The sequence below is a fragment of the Atractosteus spatula genome, chromosome 11 (assembly GCF_055471065.1).
Source record: "Atractosteus spatula isolate fAtrSpa1 chromosome 11, fAtrSpa1.hap1, whole genome shotgun sequence".
Taxonomy (NCBI): domain Eukaryota; kingdom Metazoa; phylum Chordata; class Actinopteri; order Semionotiformes; family Lepisosteidae; genus Atractosteus; species Atractosteus spatula.
In genome coordinates, this window is record NC_142716.1 from 37,219,473 (window position 1) to 37,236,673 (window position 17,201).

Consider the following 17,201-nt stretch of genomic DNA (forward strand, 5'->3'; position numbering starts at 1 on the left):
AAGAGTTATGTGGCTCTTGTGCTGAGGCTTTATGAGAAGGAATGGGAACATTGCTTTTGGTTGTTTAATAAATACTCCAACATTGTGATTGAGTCTAAGGTATTTTGCCCTTTGACCTCTGCAATTTGTGTTCAAGAACTTTAGCCAGTTTGAAATTGGAAATGAATAGTTCACATACTTGCCACTGAAATTTATAGAACGCTTAACAACTGGACTGGTAGATAACACACGATTGTTCTCTGTCCAAAGCCAAAGAAAAAGGGACCATCACAATACCCAGTCAAACACAAGCAGTGTATTGTGATGAAAACTGCCGTTTTCTATAGAGAGACCTAAGAGATTAATCAAATCTGTGACCTCAGAACCATGAGGTAGCACTGCAAGTTAACCGTGCCACTGTGCCGGTCCATTCAGCAAGTATTACTACGAATGTTTGTAAAATCTAGTCACTTATAATGGTGTCTACAGAAAATCCTTATCCCTAAGACATAATATCTGGACATGGTGGGTTTGAAATCAGGCCTGTATACAGTATGCATTTAAAGCAGTTTATTTTTTTGTGGAGTGTAAACTTATTAACCAGGCGACTATTTTGCCTTCACTACACATTGCTTGAATGCATTTTAATAGTAATTGTTTGAAAGTTGCCTGGTATGCAGTTTGTTTAGAAAGGGAATGCACATAAGTCCTGCAATGAAAGAAGAGATCAGGCCAGAATATTGCCATTTCTAACTTCAGAATGACTAGTATTCTAGCTTTTCTAAATGAGGTTGGGATGAGCTTTGAGCTTCTGCTAGTTATTAGCTATCAGGTTTTATCGTTTCAGTAGCAGAATCAACTGATGTCAAAACAAGGTTGCAGTACAGTACAATATTTTTTGTAAGGGGCTGTCCGTGGTGCTGAACTGTATGAGATCAGTTCCCTTAGCACTCCTAAAATACATTTCAAGAAGCTATGCTGCTGTGATACAGTAAGTAATTGATACTGCTTTGCTGTAATGGTGCAGGTCCAACTTTCATCTTTCTCTCCTATCCTTTAATTTCAGCAGTCACATGTCTCATGGCAAAATAAAAATAAAATTAACATTCTTTGAAAATTGTATCGCCCTACCTGAAAAAGAACTGTGTGCCGTCTTAAATTGAAATCATGCATTGGAGGTTCCTTTTAACGTTCCTCTGATAACATCTGTGGAATATCAAGGCGTGTTTTCAAAATTCATACAGTTAATTTAAAAATAAATATCCTTGTTTACTGTAAGTTTATTCAAAAGCCTGTGATATGGGCTTCAAAGAAAAAAAGGTAGATGCCACTGCATTTCCTTGGTTCATACACATAAAGTGCTTACCCCCATTCTCCTGTGCGGCAGAAATCTTACAATAACATATGAAAGAAATACTGTTTTTACAGCTAAAGTCTATAATCTAGAATATGATGAAACATGATACTCAGTGAAGACATTCAACAAATTTATATTATGTGAAGAGTTTTCTGTTCTGAGTCTATGCTATTTTTGTTACTCTATCTTACGCTAACTTAATTTAGTGCAGTTACTAAGGCAACATTCTTTTGTTCTTTTTACATCACTGGTAAAGTATGTAAAAGCAGCACCAGCTGTTATATACAGTATATATACATTTTATCACATTAATTCTCAGGCAAGATAAAGAGCTGTAATTCTTTGTTAGATTACTTTTTACCTCGGATAACTTTTCAGCATAATGCTGTGTATAATAACTGTGGTATAAAATGAAACCAGTTACTTCCTTAGCAAAATGATGAGCTTCAATTTCAAAACAATATGGACGTTCATATCTTTGTATTCAGAAGTCTTTTTTGTAGTTTTAAAACTACTGTACTCTAAGCTCTTTACTCCTGTATAAGTTATTGTATATTGACTTTATTTCCTTTTTAAGTTTTTAATAGTCTGGTTGTGTACAGTTTTATTAAGTGTGTTAACATGATCTTTGATACTGCACTGAATTCTTATTGATATACTTGATTACTCTGACATCACCTGGATTGTTTGTTTTACCAAATGTAATGTGTGTGAACGGGAATCATAATATTACCTCTATCAGTATTTCTTATCTTTTAGGTAAGAGAATGTACATTCTTTGGAGTGATGTGTTTAGACTGATTGGAGTGCCACATCTGCCCCTCATATTGTGAATTGAGGCTTCTGCAATGGCTAGAGACAATGTGGCCTATTAATTGTATTAATATTTAATAATGATCAAACAATTTTTGGGGAAAATATTTGGTGAACCCATATGGGAAACTTGGGAGGGGGGTATTAAGAAAAATACTGGCCTTGATATGGTATAAGACCCAATATACTCTCAAGCAGCAAAGAAAACAGAAAAACAAAGAAAGGAGAGAGCTCTAAAATTATCCAGCCAAAGAAACTGCATTATAAGTGGGTTCTTCCTTTGGCAGGCCACACACCAGAAATCCTTCGAGTCATCTGAGCACTGAACAGGCCAAACATTAGAAACAGGACTGTTGTTTTATAGTTGTGGGACATTTTATTTCCTTTCTGTAATATCTGTCAGGAAAATTTAATATTTCTTGTGTTTTAATTTTTTATTTGGTATAGGAATAAATGCTTCCCTTTGGTCAGCATCCTCTTAGAGAGTGATTTTATTCCATGTTCCTCTTTTCCTCTACTGTATTTGTGCCTTGTTTATCGGGTGGAGAGCTCTTTACTCCTTACTCTAAAAGGCTATTACCTAGGTACTTACAGTACTCATAAATAATTGTAAGTAAGAGTAGTAAACGTTGTGTGTTTGGTATTTTTCTTAATGTTTGTAAATAGGTCTTTTAAATTTGCTGTCTTGTTCATTTTTCTGCTGCCTCACTGTGCTGGGAACAAAGAAATAGTGGGTGTATAATTAATCAGTTTTACTATTTTCTTGCATTGTAAGATGGTTTAAGGACCATATTTTCTTTTTAGCCTAATTTATTTAATTTGTTTCACAAACAAGACAGTTCTGGGCCGTCTAACCCAATTTGAAACGTTTAGTGTCATAATAGTATTTAGTTTTGAATCTGTCTTTTGTATCAACTATTTTTAATTTTTAATGTCAGAGTGACAACCCCATTTTTTTCGTTAGAATGTTTTCATCATTAATTGAGAAATTGAAATGAAATTGATTACTGTAGAAAAGAAAATACTTTACTCCTGCATTATACATCTAGGGAACCATATTACATTTATAGTAGTGAAGGAATAATTTTTCAAATAACTCCTGTAAGATTTTTAAAAAAGATAATAATAAATTGTTTCAGGCTGATGCAGGTGACGATGGAGGTCGGGTAAATGATTAAAAGTGTCAAAAGTGTAGGAGAAAAGACAGAGGAATTAACAAGGAGAAAAAAGACCATAATGAAAAGGAGAGACCACAAGGAAAGAGGAAGACAGGAGGAGAGAACTTGAAGCGTGTGTCAAGTGGGAGGTACTTGTTTAAGATCATCTGCTAGTCTACAGTTTTAGGGATTTCCTCAGTAAGGAATCCATTGGTTTAAACAGACTTTCCTGCTTAGTGGGTGCATTTTAGAATAGGGGATATGCTCCCATTTATTATTTACCATCCAGGTTTACAGAGAAAGAAATTTAACTGTAGGTTGTATTATATTTAGTTAAGCAGGCAGCTTATCTATTATTCTGGCCTTTGTATGCATTAAGAGTTATATACTTCAAGGGACACCTCTATTAACTGTAAATAGACAACTAGTGTGTAGTATGCTTATGGTGAGTGTAGTATAATGTGTGTATTGTCATTGTTAATTGTTATTCTCACCAAGTGTACCTGAATTATTACTCTTTTCACCAAAACTGTACCAGTGAATTCATGTGCCTCTAACTATATCAACAGCTCACTTATATTATATTATTGGTGTAATCCTTATAAGTAGGGGGTTATGATTATTTGTTTTATTGATTGACTAATCTCAGTCATTTCCTGTTATTCACCATTTTCATAACCCCCCAATAATTATATATGAGGTGGGCCGCAATTCTGGATTGAATACAGATTAGTACATCATTGCCATAATCCCAGCGCTCATTACAGGTTATTACAAGTGTTGCTCATGAAGACAAGGAAACTGATCCATCAGCTCTGCACATCAGTAGCATGTAAATATTGAATAACATTTGCTCTGTTTTTGCTTTGCAGCCAAAAAGAATTCATTCAACATTCTCAGTATACAATGTTTGAAGACTGTTTCACAATAATAATCACAATAATCATCATCGTTTATGAACAAAGCTTCGTACTCATAACTGCTAGATTGTGGGTTCAGGTCACTACTGCACACATTGCAATTGTACCATGAGGAAAATGCTTTACCCACCTAGTGGCTTTAGTCCACTGGCCTAAGTGGGGACCAGATTTGTTAGACTGTAATCCACATCCCATCCACTGCTACAAAAGCAAGGATGAGCTCTGGCCTGATGACCCACTGTGGCTCTGGTATGGACCTGTTTTCTATGTTTTGTTAGTGGAATGGAGGGACGCTTACAGACTGTATAAAGGCAATAGTGATGATGCTGTACACCATTTTAGCATACAGAGTAACCAGTGAAGCTGGAAACTCAGAAATAAGAATCAGCAAAATGAGGGTTTAAGATAATTTGCATGGATCATAAAACAGTTCTCCAGTACTATCATTATCTAATCAAGAGTACAAGCTTTTACATGGACAAATGTATGGCCTCAATTTTAAAGCACTAACAGACAAGCATTCATTTGTTACTAGGATGTTCATTCTTAATACCTTAATATAGATGCTGTCCCTAGCCTCCATTAAAACACATAAGTGAAGCTGTATGCAAAAAGTCAAGGAGAGGTAATTTATCACTGACAGAAATAAATAATTGTGATTCATCAGGGATTTTATTAAAGAGATCAGGAGGAAACAATGTAATGTTTTGCATTTTCCTCTTTCAATGTGCAAAATTGCAATTCAGCAGTCTGCTGATCCTGTTCAATGCAAACAATTGCAGTCTGTGTAAAAGGCAATGATCTTGATAGTTTTTTTGTACAACAGAAAAAAGTACCTGTTTTTTTTATCTTTTACTCCTGCTGGCTCTTAGTAGATGAACAAAGTTGAAGTTGTTTTCCCTTTCCTAATAGAGACATTTACATATTCTAAGATTTATCTCTGTGTTAACCGTATTATTTTTTGTGATTTGGTGAGAGCTTGTTTTGTGAGATAGCCACCATCTTGGCTCATAACTCAGTCCCAGTGGTTTGGCCTTGAGCCAAGATCACTGCCTGTTAATTGGGAAACCTGTAGAATGAGAGAGTTAACACCAGTGTGAAGGATCTTTCTAGTAATGGATTGTGCTGACTTACAGAAATTTGGTCCTCAGTGAGCTAGGGAGGTTTGAGAAAATACAGTGTGGGCTGTACTGAAAGGCATCAAATGAACTACCACACAGCCCAGCAGTCCTGAACGTTTGCCAGGCCTAATGGAGATGATTTGAGAAGCAGGGTTGGCCAGCTGGAACAGAAATACAAAAAGCATTAGTACCTGGAGGAGTGGGGTTCGCCCTTCACATGAGAGAATGAGAAGAGTTTAGATGGCACAGGATGAGTCCTGAGTACTCCCTGTACCTTACCTTTACAAACATCTTCAACCAGTTGATGTATTGTACATGTTCATGTGTTTGTTAGAGAGTAGCATGCTTGGCCAAACTGGATCAGTAGTGAAGATCTGGAGCTTTGAGTGGTATAGAGTGGGAGTGAAGAGCTCAGATGTACTGTAGTGAGTAACTTGAATAATGTCAAGCCTGAAAAAATGGCAGACACAGAGTTAATCAAGTTAAGTACTCCAGTGCTTGGTTGTGTTAAAATGAATAAGAGTCAATTGAAGGGATTCAAAAGACCTATGAACTAAGGTGCTTAGGTCCAAAAAACCTATGAACTAAGCTGGAATTACAGTATAGAGCACTTTCACATGTACCTTCCTACAGTATATAGAAGAATGATATTTTAAAACTGAAACAGAAGCAGTAGTTAGATAATGATAGGCAGTTATTGTTTCTAAATACTAAATAATATTCTTAATACATTAAATATATACAGTAATACACAGTGAATTATACTTAAAACTTTATACCATTCAATAAATATTTAGTTTTCCAAATGTCTGTTTATTTCTTTTGTCATATGGTTAGTAGATAGTTAATTATTATTGGAATAATATTGGGATTGTGCACCTGGGATGTTATCTGCGTGGAGTCTGAATGGTTTCCCAATGTTCTCGTGGATCTCCTCCAGGTGCTTCAGTTTCCCTCACAGTCCAAACACATACTGGTAATTTAATTGGCTTTTGGGAAAATGGTTCTGATGCGACTGTGCGCTTGTTTGTGTCAGTGTGTGCCCTGTGATGGACTAGCATCCTGTCCAAGATGTATTCTACCTTGCACCTGTTGACTGCGGGATAAGCTTCAGCTCCCCTGTGACCCTGTCTAGGATATAGTGGTTAGAAAATGGATTGATGGATGCTCAGCTAACAACATTTGTGTGTGATGACTTAAAGTTTGAGGCAATGTACATTAAATATGAGTGATCCAGTAATACACATAATAACATTAGAAACAATAGCTTCTTGGGTGTATATTATACTAAATATCTTATAATAGCAGTTGATTTTGCAAATAAAATGTCGAGATAGGCACCACAAGGACCCTGAACCAAAAGAAGCAGTTAGAAGATGGATGGATGTCTGTTTATAAGTACTGTCTTGAATATAAAACAAGATCCAGTATTGTTGTACATTAAAGATTAAATTTGTTTTAGAATGTTTTATACTTAACTAACACTGGACCTAACCTGGTCAGATATGATGTACCCATGCTGATTAAAGGGACATTGCAGTCCCAATTTCTCAGACCAGTTATCAAATCTTGGTATAAAATAAATTAATTGATGCTATAGCTAAATTTGACAAATTCCAAATTAAGCACAAAATTGTGAACTTTGTGAAAGTACTGTATGGGCGTCATGTTGTAGCAAACATCTGATCTCACAATGGGCAAGGTCGTGAATGAGAGTTTGTGCAAATTGAGACATGAAGCAGCTCTTCCTGCTCTCTAGTCACTGTAATGACTAATGTATTGCAATGTACGAGCGAATAAGTACAGGTTGTGCAGCAGATATTTCACCGCAGAAATGTCCCAATGTGATCTGAATACAGAGTTAACAAGTAAGTTATAGTTGTCGGCAAAACCATCTCAAACTCGAGAGCAATATTTCTGTTGGATTAAAAAAAAATGTATTCAAAACCCTGCTTGTTCACAATGTAATAAGAACCCTTCACCTCACCAAAAGTTCAGTTGCTTCGTTATCAATCGCAGAATAAGGCACTGTGTATACCTGGAATGTTTTGTCTATTTTGTGATGTTTTACACATTACCGTGTACATTTTACTCTCATTGTGATTTCAAAGGCACTCATCAATGCCAATTATTTCTAACCCTGAAATATTTTAAATAGCGTTGTAGTTTCCGTTTAAGTGAAGAATTGGCACAGGACTTGGTTTCAACTAAACAATTAACTTTAAAATGTGAGTTCTTTTTTACACGATTTTGTATGCAGGAAATACTTGATATCAAAAGTACCAAATTTCTCTAAAATGTAAGATTCTAACTGAAAAAAATGTAAGAAAATCCTGCTTATTTTCCATTTATATTTTCTTCCTAAACATACAGTATCTAAGCTTTCTGAAACTGAAAGAAACAATTTTTAGGTAATTATGTCTTGTGGTCAGGTTGCATTTTTGAAAAACGCAAAGTAAAAATATTGAAAATATAAAATTTATATTGTTTATAGGAATAGACAAACCTTTGCTTTTAGATAACTAGAAGTGAAGGCATTGAGTGTCTTGTTTGTTGATAGACAAGGCTTAAAGTTTTGCTCATTGCTTACATTATACTGTATATATATATAGGTCACAGATTGCTTTTAGCCATTTAAATCACTGTTGAGTAATGTTTTGAAGATGAGCAAGGCAATTTGTAATGATCTGCTGGCATTAGTTAAGATTTGAAAGAAGGAATCCTTATTCAGTCTCACGACATGACTGCTGGTATTGCTAGCTGTGGCTTTGACATAGTTGACTGTATGAGACTAACAGCAGGCCAAATACAATATTACTCATCATATTCCATTCATTGCATTTACATCTATATTTAAGCAATTAAAGAGGAAACATTACAGCAGTGGTGGGTGGCAGTGCCCAGAATCCTCTACATCATGCCTTATTTTTTTAGTTTTGTAATGTCTAATCACTTAACACTCATTTATCACTTACTGTATATATAAAACAAATATTAAAGACAGAAACAGTGGTTGCCTAGGGAATAATATGAGATTACTTTTGGTCTTAAAGAGATGAGATGCTGAAAATTAAAAATCATGTTTTAAATCTCAGTTTTAATTTATAATGCAAAGATAAGGCTAAATGTGCATTTAGAAATGCCAGGAGGAATCAAGGAATCAAAAGTAATCAAGTTTTGATTTTTGAGTTCTGAATGCACATCTTTGAATAATGAGGAGACTCTCCAATATTTGATTTTGTTAAGTGAAGTTCAGATGTATTATAGTTTGAAATTCACAGTTGAAATTAATTGAGCTTGTGGTTCTGTCTTGTGTCTTAAATAAAGCTGAATCTTTTTTTCATTGTTCTATGCTTCCTTTTATTAAATATTGAAATAATTAATCTGGGTAGTGTTTGTTATCAGCATGCAGTAGGTTAAATCATGTCTATTTCCTATAAAATAGTACCAGGCAAGCTTCAGCTTTCTTGTTAGGCCTTTCTGGCCATTATTCAATGAACAGCTGCAGTGTAAAACATAATATCTTAGAAAGGCTTGTCTGTAATTCCAGGTCACAACCTTCTTTTGTAGCTGAAACTATACCTAGCCACCCAATTATAAAGTACAAATCCTTTGGAATCTCTGCTTTCTTGTACAGCTGACACAACATGACAGAGCTTATTTCCATATTATTACTGGGACTGAAAAAGGTGCTTGCAACTTTGTTTTCAATTTGTGCTTCTAGATGCCTTGTTGAAAACCATACCCAAGTGCTGTGACGGTTACGCAGGCAAAGCCTGAATCAGTAATTCAGTGTGGATCTAGGTTTTCAGATCCACTTTGTTGAAAATGACAAAGCGTATTAATCTCAAGTGTCCCCACTCTCCCTTTTGTTTTTCAGCCCAGCAAAATTCACCGAAAATCCATGAAGGCTGGTGGGCATACAAAGAGGTTGTCCAGGGGAGCTTCGTTCCAGGTATGGCAAAGTTTCATCACTCATTTCTTATTGATATAAGAAGAAAACACATAGCAAAATTACTCTTCTATAATATTGGAGAGGGTATAGGTCAGGAACTATGAGTAACCAAGTTGACATCAGGTGAGCAGCCAAGAAGACATTTGAGGAAGCCTTGAGGAAAATAATAATTTAATCAACCCTTAAAATTAAACATGTTAAAAACAATTTAAATACCTTGACTGAGCTTAATAATCGATTAGTGGGGAACGTATTTCAACGAGGAAGCTGGAATGGCAATGATAACCTTTAATTAAATTTTAGTTTAGAATATCCAATCATATTTTCAGAATTGTCTTGCACTGCTTTGCCAAAACCTTTTATTTTACCTGCACTTACGAAGCCATTGTCAGGGAAGGAAGAGTCTGCTTGTCAGCAACACTTAGTGAAGGGGTATGTTTTTAGATCAAGGTCCTGACATTTGTGTCCTTTTAAACACAATGTAGCTGACACAAATAAGGTGCAATAGATCTCTGGATCTCTCAGCTTTTCCAGTTAAATTCTAGTTGTTTTTCAGCTGAAGTCTGCAATAAAATATTAACTTATAGGATAATGGGATAGACTGCTATTTCATTTCTTACAGTTCAATGTTCTTTAGAACATGAAGTAATGTTAGGAACTGTAAAGTTCATGGAATGTAAAATAATTTTAATACAGTTGTTTGATTTTATATGTGTGAAGCTACTAAAAGGTGGTAAAATGTATATCCCATTACAATATTTCCAGATTTGCAGTTAAATAGTGCTGGATAAAAGGACAGAGTCTGATATAATTCTGCACTAAATTATTTAAAGCTATAGTATGTGGAGAAAATGAAAAAAATTCATTAGATATAATATTTGCTGGCAGTAGGGTGGAATTGCATTGGATTTCAATGGACAAAAAAGATGTTTGATGTCTCCAACATGTTTTAAGTGATATTTTTGATCCTGTCACCACCTGCCTGCATCAGATCAGAATCTTTTGTCTTAGGTAAAGCCTTATTCTATTGTAGAGCACACCATCTGCTAAATAAAACAGGCTTAATTTTAAGTTTTCTGATTTAAAGAGAAATAGTAATAATAGTGCAATACTATAATAATAAATAATAGTTTAAATGCTTGCAGATGTAGAACATCCTCAAAGATTCTCTGAATTTCTGTCCCACTGTCTCAACAGTGATGATGGTTCATATTAAATTGTTTTGGGAAGGCTGTTATTATTTCTAAAGCACCCAAAATATTTAAAGCATTTATTAGCTTATAGTTTCAATCTATAAAAGACTTTTCGTTTAATTATTTTAGAAAGCATTGCAAATACAAGTATACTGTAGTACTACAAAAGAGTTTCTTTCTCACTGACAGTTTTTTTCATTTTATAATGGGATCTGCTATATGCTTGATAACAATACCTGGGAAATATGATTCTTTTTTAAAGCAAAAGCTTATGTCAGCCCATCCTTCCTTTTTTCTTTGTGCATCTGAGAGAGCATCAATATTGAGCAAAGTGCATTGAGTTTTTTTTTTGTTCAAGGTCACCTAAGTCTTTGGAATGACAGTTCAAACGGTGCTCTTACTAGAGTGTGTTTTCCATGTCAGTGGAGATTATTTCAGGAAGCCAGTGTTACTTCTTGACAAGATGAATCAATTTTGCCCTGTGTTATTTATAAAGATTATTGTCTTTTTCCCATAAAAAGGAAAACCTTCTGAAGAAACTGCTGTTGCATAACCAGTAAAGGCTATTCAGAGACATATTTCACGCAGCGTCTGACTGAGCAGACAGAAAAAACGTGGAGCTACTTCACAGGTTGTCAGAGATTGTCAATTTGGTTGCTTATGCTACCTGGAGATGTTAAAATGAACTGAAGGAGGAGAAAACTGTTTCTCAGATTGTTTAATACTGAGTCTCAGTTAGCCCATCTTGGTATCCAGTTCAGGGTCTAACGCTTCCAAAGGGTTGCATTAAAGATAGAGTAGCAAATAATATCCTCTGTCAGATGCACAGTCTTTCTAATGTGTTTAGAGAAGTCTCTTAGTTCCTGAACATATGCATGCTTGTGTTTCTTAGATTATTTTGCACTGGATGACTGATGGTGTGCTGCACCCTGTCAAGACTGGAGTGCTGTCTTATAATGAATCATTTTAAAGGTGTTGAAATAAGGCAATAGCAAGGTTTCTGCTATAGCATAAGGGGCTGGGGGAGTGAGAAGTCCCTGTCAGGAAGCTAATGATTCCATTTCAGTAAACCGCTTTCCTGTTCCTTAGTCTCTGTTAATGCAAGCTGGCAAAGTCACCTTGTGTGTGTAGCTAACATTTTGACAGAAGAACAACACTAAGGGGGCTTTAAATGAAGGTTTGTTCCCAACAAATTAATATTTTTTCTTTGTTTGTTTTTGTTGTATAACTTTTTAAAATAATGTTCAACATTTTTTAAAAAATATTTTCAAAAACAATTATTTTTTGTGGTTGAAGTCAGCAGGAATATATGCCAGCTTTATTGTTCAGAAGAATTTTTTCTTGTCTTTTCCAACTATAACCAGAAAACACATTTGCCACATTTATGGGTTTATATGAAAAACACATGAATACAGTACACAGTATACAGTAGTGATAAACAGGGGAGAAAAAAAGTTATAATTCAGTTTTCATACAGAGAAATTTGTAATTCTATGCCACATTTCATCTTTCCTTGAAGAGTGCAACATACTGTAGAACAGTGTCAAGCCTCAGTTTTATTTGGGACAGAGCTGACATCTACCTTTGAGGAATAGCTTTGTATACCAGATGAATGTATGGTGTTAGCAAATGCTCTTTGAAACCAGGGAGACTGAATTTAATTTGTGTCCCTGATGATTTTAGTTGACAAATGGTGTCAGTCGTAGATGGGCTTTTTTCCGATGATCTGTGGGTTTTGTTGGAAGATTTTGGTTAGATGGCTGTCTCCTCTAAACTGAGGCGATTGAACAGAGAATACTATGCCCAAACGCTTCAAGAGGTGGCTGGAATAATGCAGTACAGCTACCTACAGTATTAAAATAACTGACAAACAGCTGGCAGTGAATAGCATACAGTATGTGAATATTTGACTCCTGTTCTAAATCTTTAGTGCGTTCAAGAGCACCTAAAAGACACTGACTAATAATTCAGTTAAACTGCTTGACTTCAGTTTAACTTGGCAATTACTGGACCAATTACTGGAAAATGTTAAAAAAATGTCTACACTATTACTGTATACATAGGGATTCTCAGTGGTTTATAAGTTGATATCTTTAAATATGCATGTTCTTTAACCTTCCAGCATGTTTTTGGACTTTGAGAGGAAACCAGAGCACCCACAGGAGACTTATTGTTTATATTAATAATTAGGGTTCAAGCATTGTAGAATTTGATCCATTATTACTGTATGTGTTGCTTTCTTTATCATTTGCGTAAAAACCGAAAGGTTTATGATGTGATCTCAAGTTAATACCTTGGAAAACCTGCTGAAGGATAAATATCTGGCTTTTTTTGGCATACAAAGAAGTTATCAATACTTAGGAGAACTGGAAGAGGTTAAATAGGGAAGAAATGGAATCCTAAGACAGAACATCTGAAAAAAAACATTTGAGTCTATATTACAATTTACAAGTCTATTTGGGTGATATACCTATAGAGATTTCAAGCTAATTCTTGTCTGTTTAATTTACTAAATTGATTTTCTTACAGTCCTTAAGTAAAAATCAACTAGATATGCATCACATTTTAAAGACATTAATTTATTATAGAATACTGTATGCACAAGGAAGTTGCTTGGAGCAGTTTTAAATAGTCACATTAATATTTTAATTATACTCTGCACAATTAGTCATTGTGGATAATCATAGTTGACTCTTATTATACATATGATGAATGTATGACCCATTCCATTTAAGTTACTGTATGTGTTTTTTTTTAATTGGTACTTAGAATTCACCAATTATAGAATTTTAACACTTACTTTAGATGATTGTCAGTATATAAATATGTCAATCATTTTAAACACCTCTAATGTATTTGATTTTTATAAAGATAGAGGTTGCTGCTGTAACCTAATAAGAACCACAGTTGTTGTTGTGATTGTAACCCTGAACCTTATGACAAAAATAACAAATGCAAAGGGAAAAATGAAGAGATAGGTAGCTGATTTACTCCTCATGCAGTGCTTTATTTCAGCTACCAAAAGGAATGTGTGGCATCTACAGAAATTAAGCAGCAGTCTGATGTACAGGGTTCAGATGGAATACATCGTATATGCTCTTGCTTATTGCATCAGTCTTGGATGTAGCACCAGGGATTATATCATACTGTACTGCACATCACATGAAGTTAACCTTAGGTTGGGTTTAGTCCTGACACGTATTGCCAAGTGTCAAATTGCTTAGTGTAACATAGAGACCACAATTGCTCGCAGTATCAGTGAAAACCAGATATTTATTATAGTTGAATTGCTGAAGGTCAAGTAAAATAATTTTAAAGCCATTAAAAAACATTGATATTTTCTGTTAAAATCAAAATCCTAAATGTCATGAAATTGCCAGTGTCATGTGATGTGTAAATGATTGGAGGCTATGCTAGCAAGTGTATAATTTTGGCTCTTTTGATTCATTTTCTAAACTTGTTTCCAGCTAATACTTCATTTTTAAAGTGATTTTCACCATCGTGCTCAATCATACAATTAAGCACATATAATTAGGTAACGTTAAGTCAAGTATTTGTAGGACCTGCAGTTCCCTGTGTTGTCATAGACAAAGCTGCCCATCATTGTCTCTCAGTATGACACTTAGCAGCCAAGTCCGCTGATTGGCATTTTAGCTTAGCTTCATCTTTTATGGATTAACATAATATTTTTCCACTGCTTAAAAATGTGTTTTACACCAAAACCTTTAGCGTCAGGGCTCTCCGGGACAAGGATTAGAAACCACAGCAATGCATGAATGCTTGAATTTGACATTTTTCCTTGGATAGTATCATGGATGAAAAATGTTTAGGTGTTTCAACAAGGAATATTTTAAGACAAAGATGATTAATTCAGCTAATGAAACATGAATGTACTTTTCATTTCCTCTAATAAAAAAGATGTAGGCTATTTGTTTCACTAATTTAAATAAAAATGTCTTTGGTTAGTCCTCTGTTTTTTTTTACTTAGTAAATTAATTCAACATTGTTTTCTTGGCTTTTCTTCTCTGTCTTTTTTGTTTACTATTTCATAAACAATTTAAATGAAATGCCTTCCATCCTCCTCTTCATACTTCAGACAGAACAGTATTCAGGTAAAAAGAAAAGTCATTAAGATAACTGCTGGTTAGCTACCTGGTCATCTTGAGCACTGGTGTCATGAGAAAGATGTCATTTTTACTCATGACTAATTCCCATTTCATGCATTTGTGTATGTAAATCCAGCACAAGGACATAGTTCAGCTGAAGATAAATAATGAAATGACAGAACAAAAATGCTTCCCAGTGACACTCACCTTGCCATTGTGGTTATGGTAGTATGAACCTGTGCAGCTTGAAAGAGATTGTTGGGTCACATGACCAGTCTTTCGGCTTACTGGATTGGTTCGCCTGCCTATATGTTGTGTGGCTTCCCCCAGGCATCTCCCAGTGGCTTCGTCACTGGGAGATGCCTGGGGGACGACCATGAATGAGCTACACTTGCAGCACATGTTGCTTGTGAGCTAATCATGAGTAAATAAAGCTCAGTGTTTTAGCATGTACAATCTTATATCAATGCACTAATGCAGATATCATTGTGAAAACATAGGATATACATTTACAGTGAATTAACTAGTTACATTAATCTGTTCTGTGCCTCTGAAAGAAAAGGTTAACACTTTGAAATCAATTGAAAATCAGTATAAACAAATACATTGACTCATGAACTTTCATGATTGGATTTTATCTATAGACTTTATAAAAATACTTTCAGTGTTTTAGCCAAGACATTTGTATATTTCAGGCATTAAATCTGTGAAAATTCCTGCGAAGGTCTGTAAATGCCTCAGGTTCAATTCATGAAAATGGGGACCAGGAGCTACTGTTAATTGCTAATTGAACAGAATTGTTTCAGACATCAGTCTGTAACAATAATAATATGGGATAGTAATTAATATGATATGTAGCCCACAAGATTGTAAACTGTTGTTGCAGAGACTGTAATAGCAGCTGACCTGTGAGCAAGGATAGGGTTATCCTGGGGATAATTTGTTTAATTAATTAAATTATTGGTGGTGGCTAATTCCACATTCATCAATGGGGATAATTAGTCTAGAAAGGGCTTTCACAGGGTCAGTGGTGGCAGTAGTCTTGGAAGACTTGCTTTTAGAGTCTTTCTATTGGAAACAACATTAAAGCCTCCAACACTGTCTAGTATTGCCATTGTGATTGTTTTCTATGCTCAGATCTCTGGAGCCACCTTATTTAAGTGTGGAGTCTTTTCACATTTAATGGTTGTATGTTTTAAATATTAGGATTTTTTGTATGGAGGAATAAGCATGAGTAAGTATGATTGTAATCATGACAAGTCAAAGCAGCCTCCCAAATTAATTTTAAATACAAGGTGGAAAAATAATTTTAATGGTGATTCTAACCATTTGGTGTTTTGAATACATCCATGCAATGCAATTGGATGTCTAGTTCTTAAAACAGTAATATTAACAGCAATTTTCTGCAGGATGAGAATCTCAATGCAATTATTATCTGACATATTAATATGTCAGACATTACACACATTCAACATCAAAAAAGCAAAACGAAAAGGAGTATTAAGGACCCAGAGGGGGTAAGTAACTAGAAAAGGCTACATGTTGTGACCAGTTCACAGGGAATAAATTGCTAAATTACTGATAAAAAATAAAACACGTTATACCAATCACGTATAACATGGTTATATAGAAATATTGAAGCATGTATCAAAACTGACCTGCAAAAATGCAATATTCAATTATGTAAGTGTTTCTAATAAGATATAATAGAAAGTCAAAACATCTGTTCCCTCTAACATAGCTATGTCCTATTTCTTTGACTCATTGCCTTTCAGTAAGGAAAGATGCAGATCTGGCTGTTTTACATTTTTCTTGCTTAAAACTGACTGAAAAAGCAAAAGAATTTAGATTTGACAGGATATGGAGATGAATGGTTCTTAAAGACAAACAGAATTGCCTCTATATCTGTGGTTGGCTGTGTTGATTTCTTTCACTCATTGCAGAAATATTTACAGAGCACATACAAAAATTGAGTGGTTTGAAATGCCAATATTTCTCCTTTAATGGAGTCATGAGTACTAATGTCTAGTATAAATTATTGCGTTTTGGGTGTGAGAAGCTTTTTTGTCCAGCCTTGTGTGTCCTTTAAAAAGTGAAGTCAGGTAATAAGAAATCAGTTTTTAAAACCACTTTTTAAAGACAAAGTTGTCTTGTTTTGTAATAGTAACACATATTAAGTAATAATAACTACTTTATTCAGACAACTGTATGTTTCTTGATTCAAATGTATTAATGTGTCATGGTGAATCATTATTAGCATAGTCCCACCACAATCGTCTTGAGGAGAAATTAAATTCAAATTTCTGTAGAATCACCCTAAAAAAATCATCCTTATGTCTGAGACGCAGGGTAATCATTGTGCTTATCACTGGGATTCACATACTGTATGCAGACACATTATTTCTGTGATGTTTTGAATCCCACATGGACAACTCTAAAACACTGAACATTTGTGGATAGTCATAAACCATAATACATTTTCAAAACCCCCTTGATTTATTTTATCCATTTAAATGATATTGTATTTAATTTCAAAGAACTGCAAAGCACGTATTTCTCCACAGTCCTCTGGGAAATAAACTGTAGATAGAGCCTGAAGC

General features: G+C 34.7%; 1 protein-coding gene across 1 annotated transcript in view; it reads left to right on the forward strand.

Annotated features, from left to right (window-relative positions):
* Nucleotides 1-17,201, forward strand: part of ca10a (carbonic anhydrase 10 (inactive)a) — a 244,855-nt gene that overhangs the window by 26,804 nt on the left and 200,850 nt on the right. Inside the window, exon 3 of the mRNA XM_088927261.1 lies at nucleotides 9,228-9,302. Coding sequence (XP_088783387.1) covers nucleotides 9,228-9,302 — 75 coding nt within the window. The remainder of the gene's footprint in view (nucleotides 1-9,227; nucleotides 9,303-17,201) is intronic.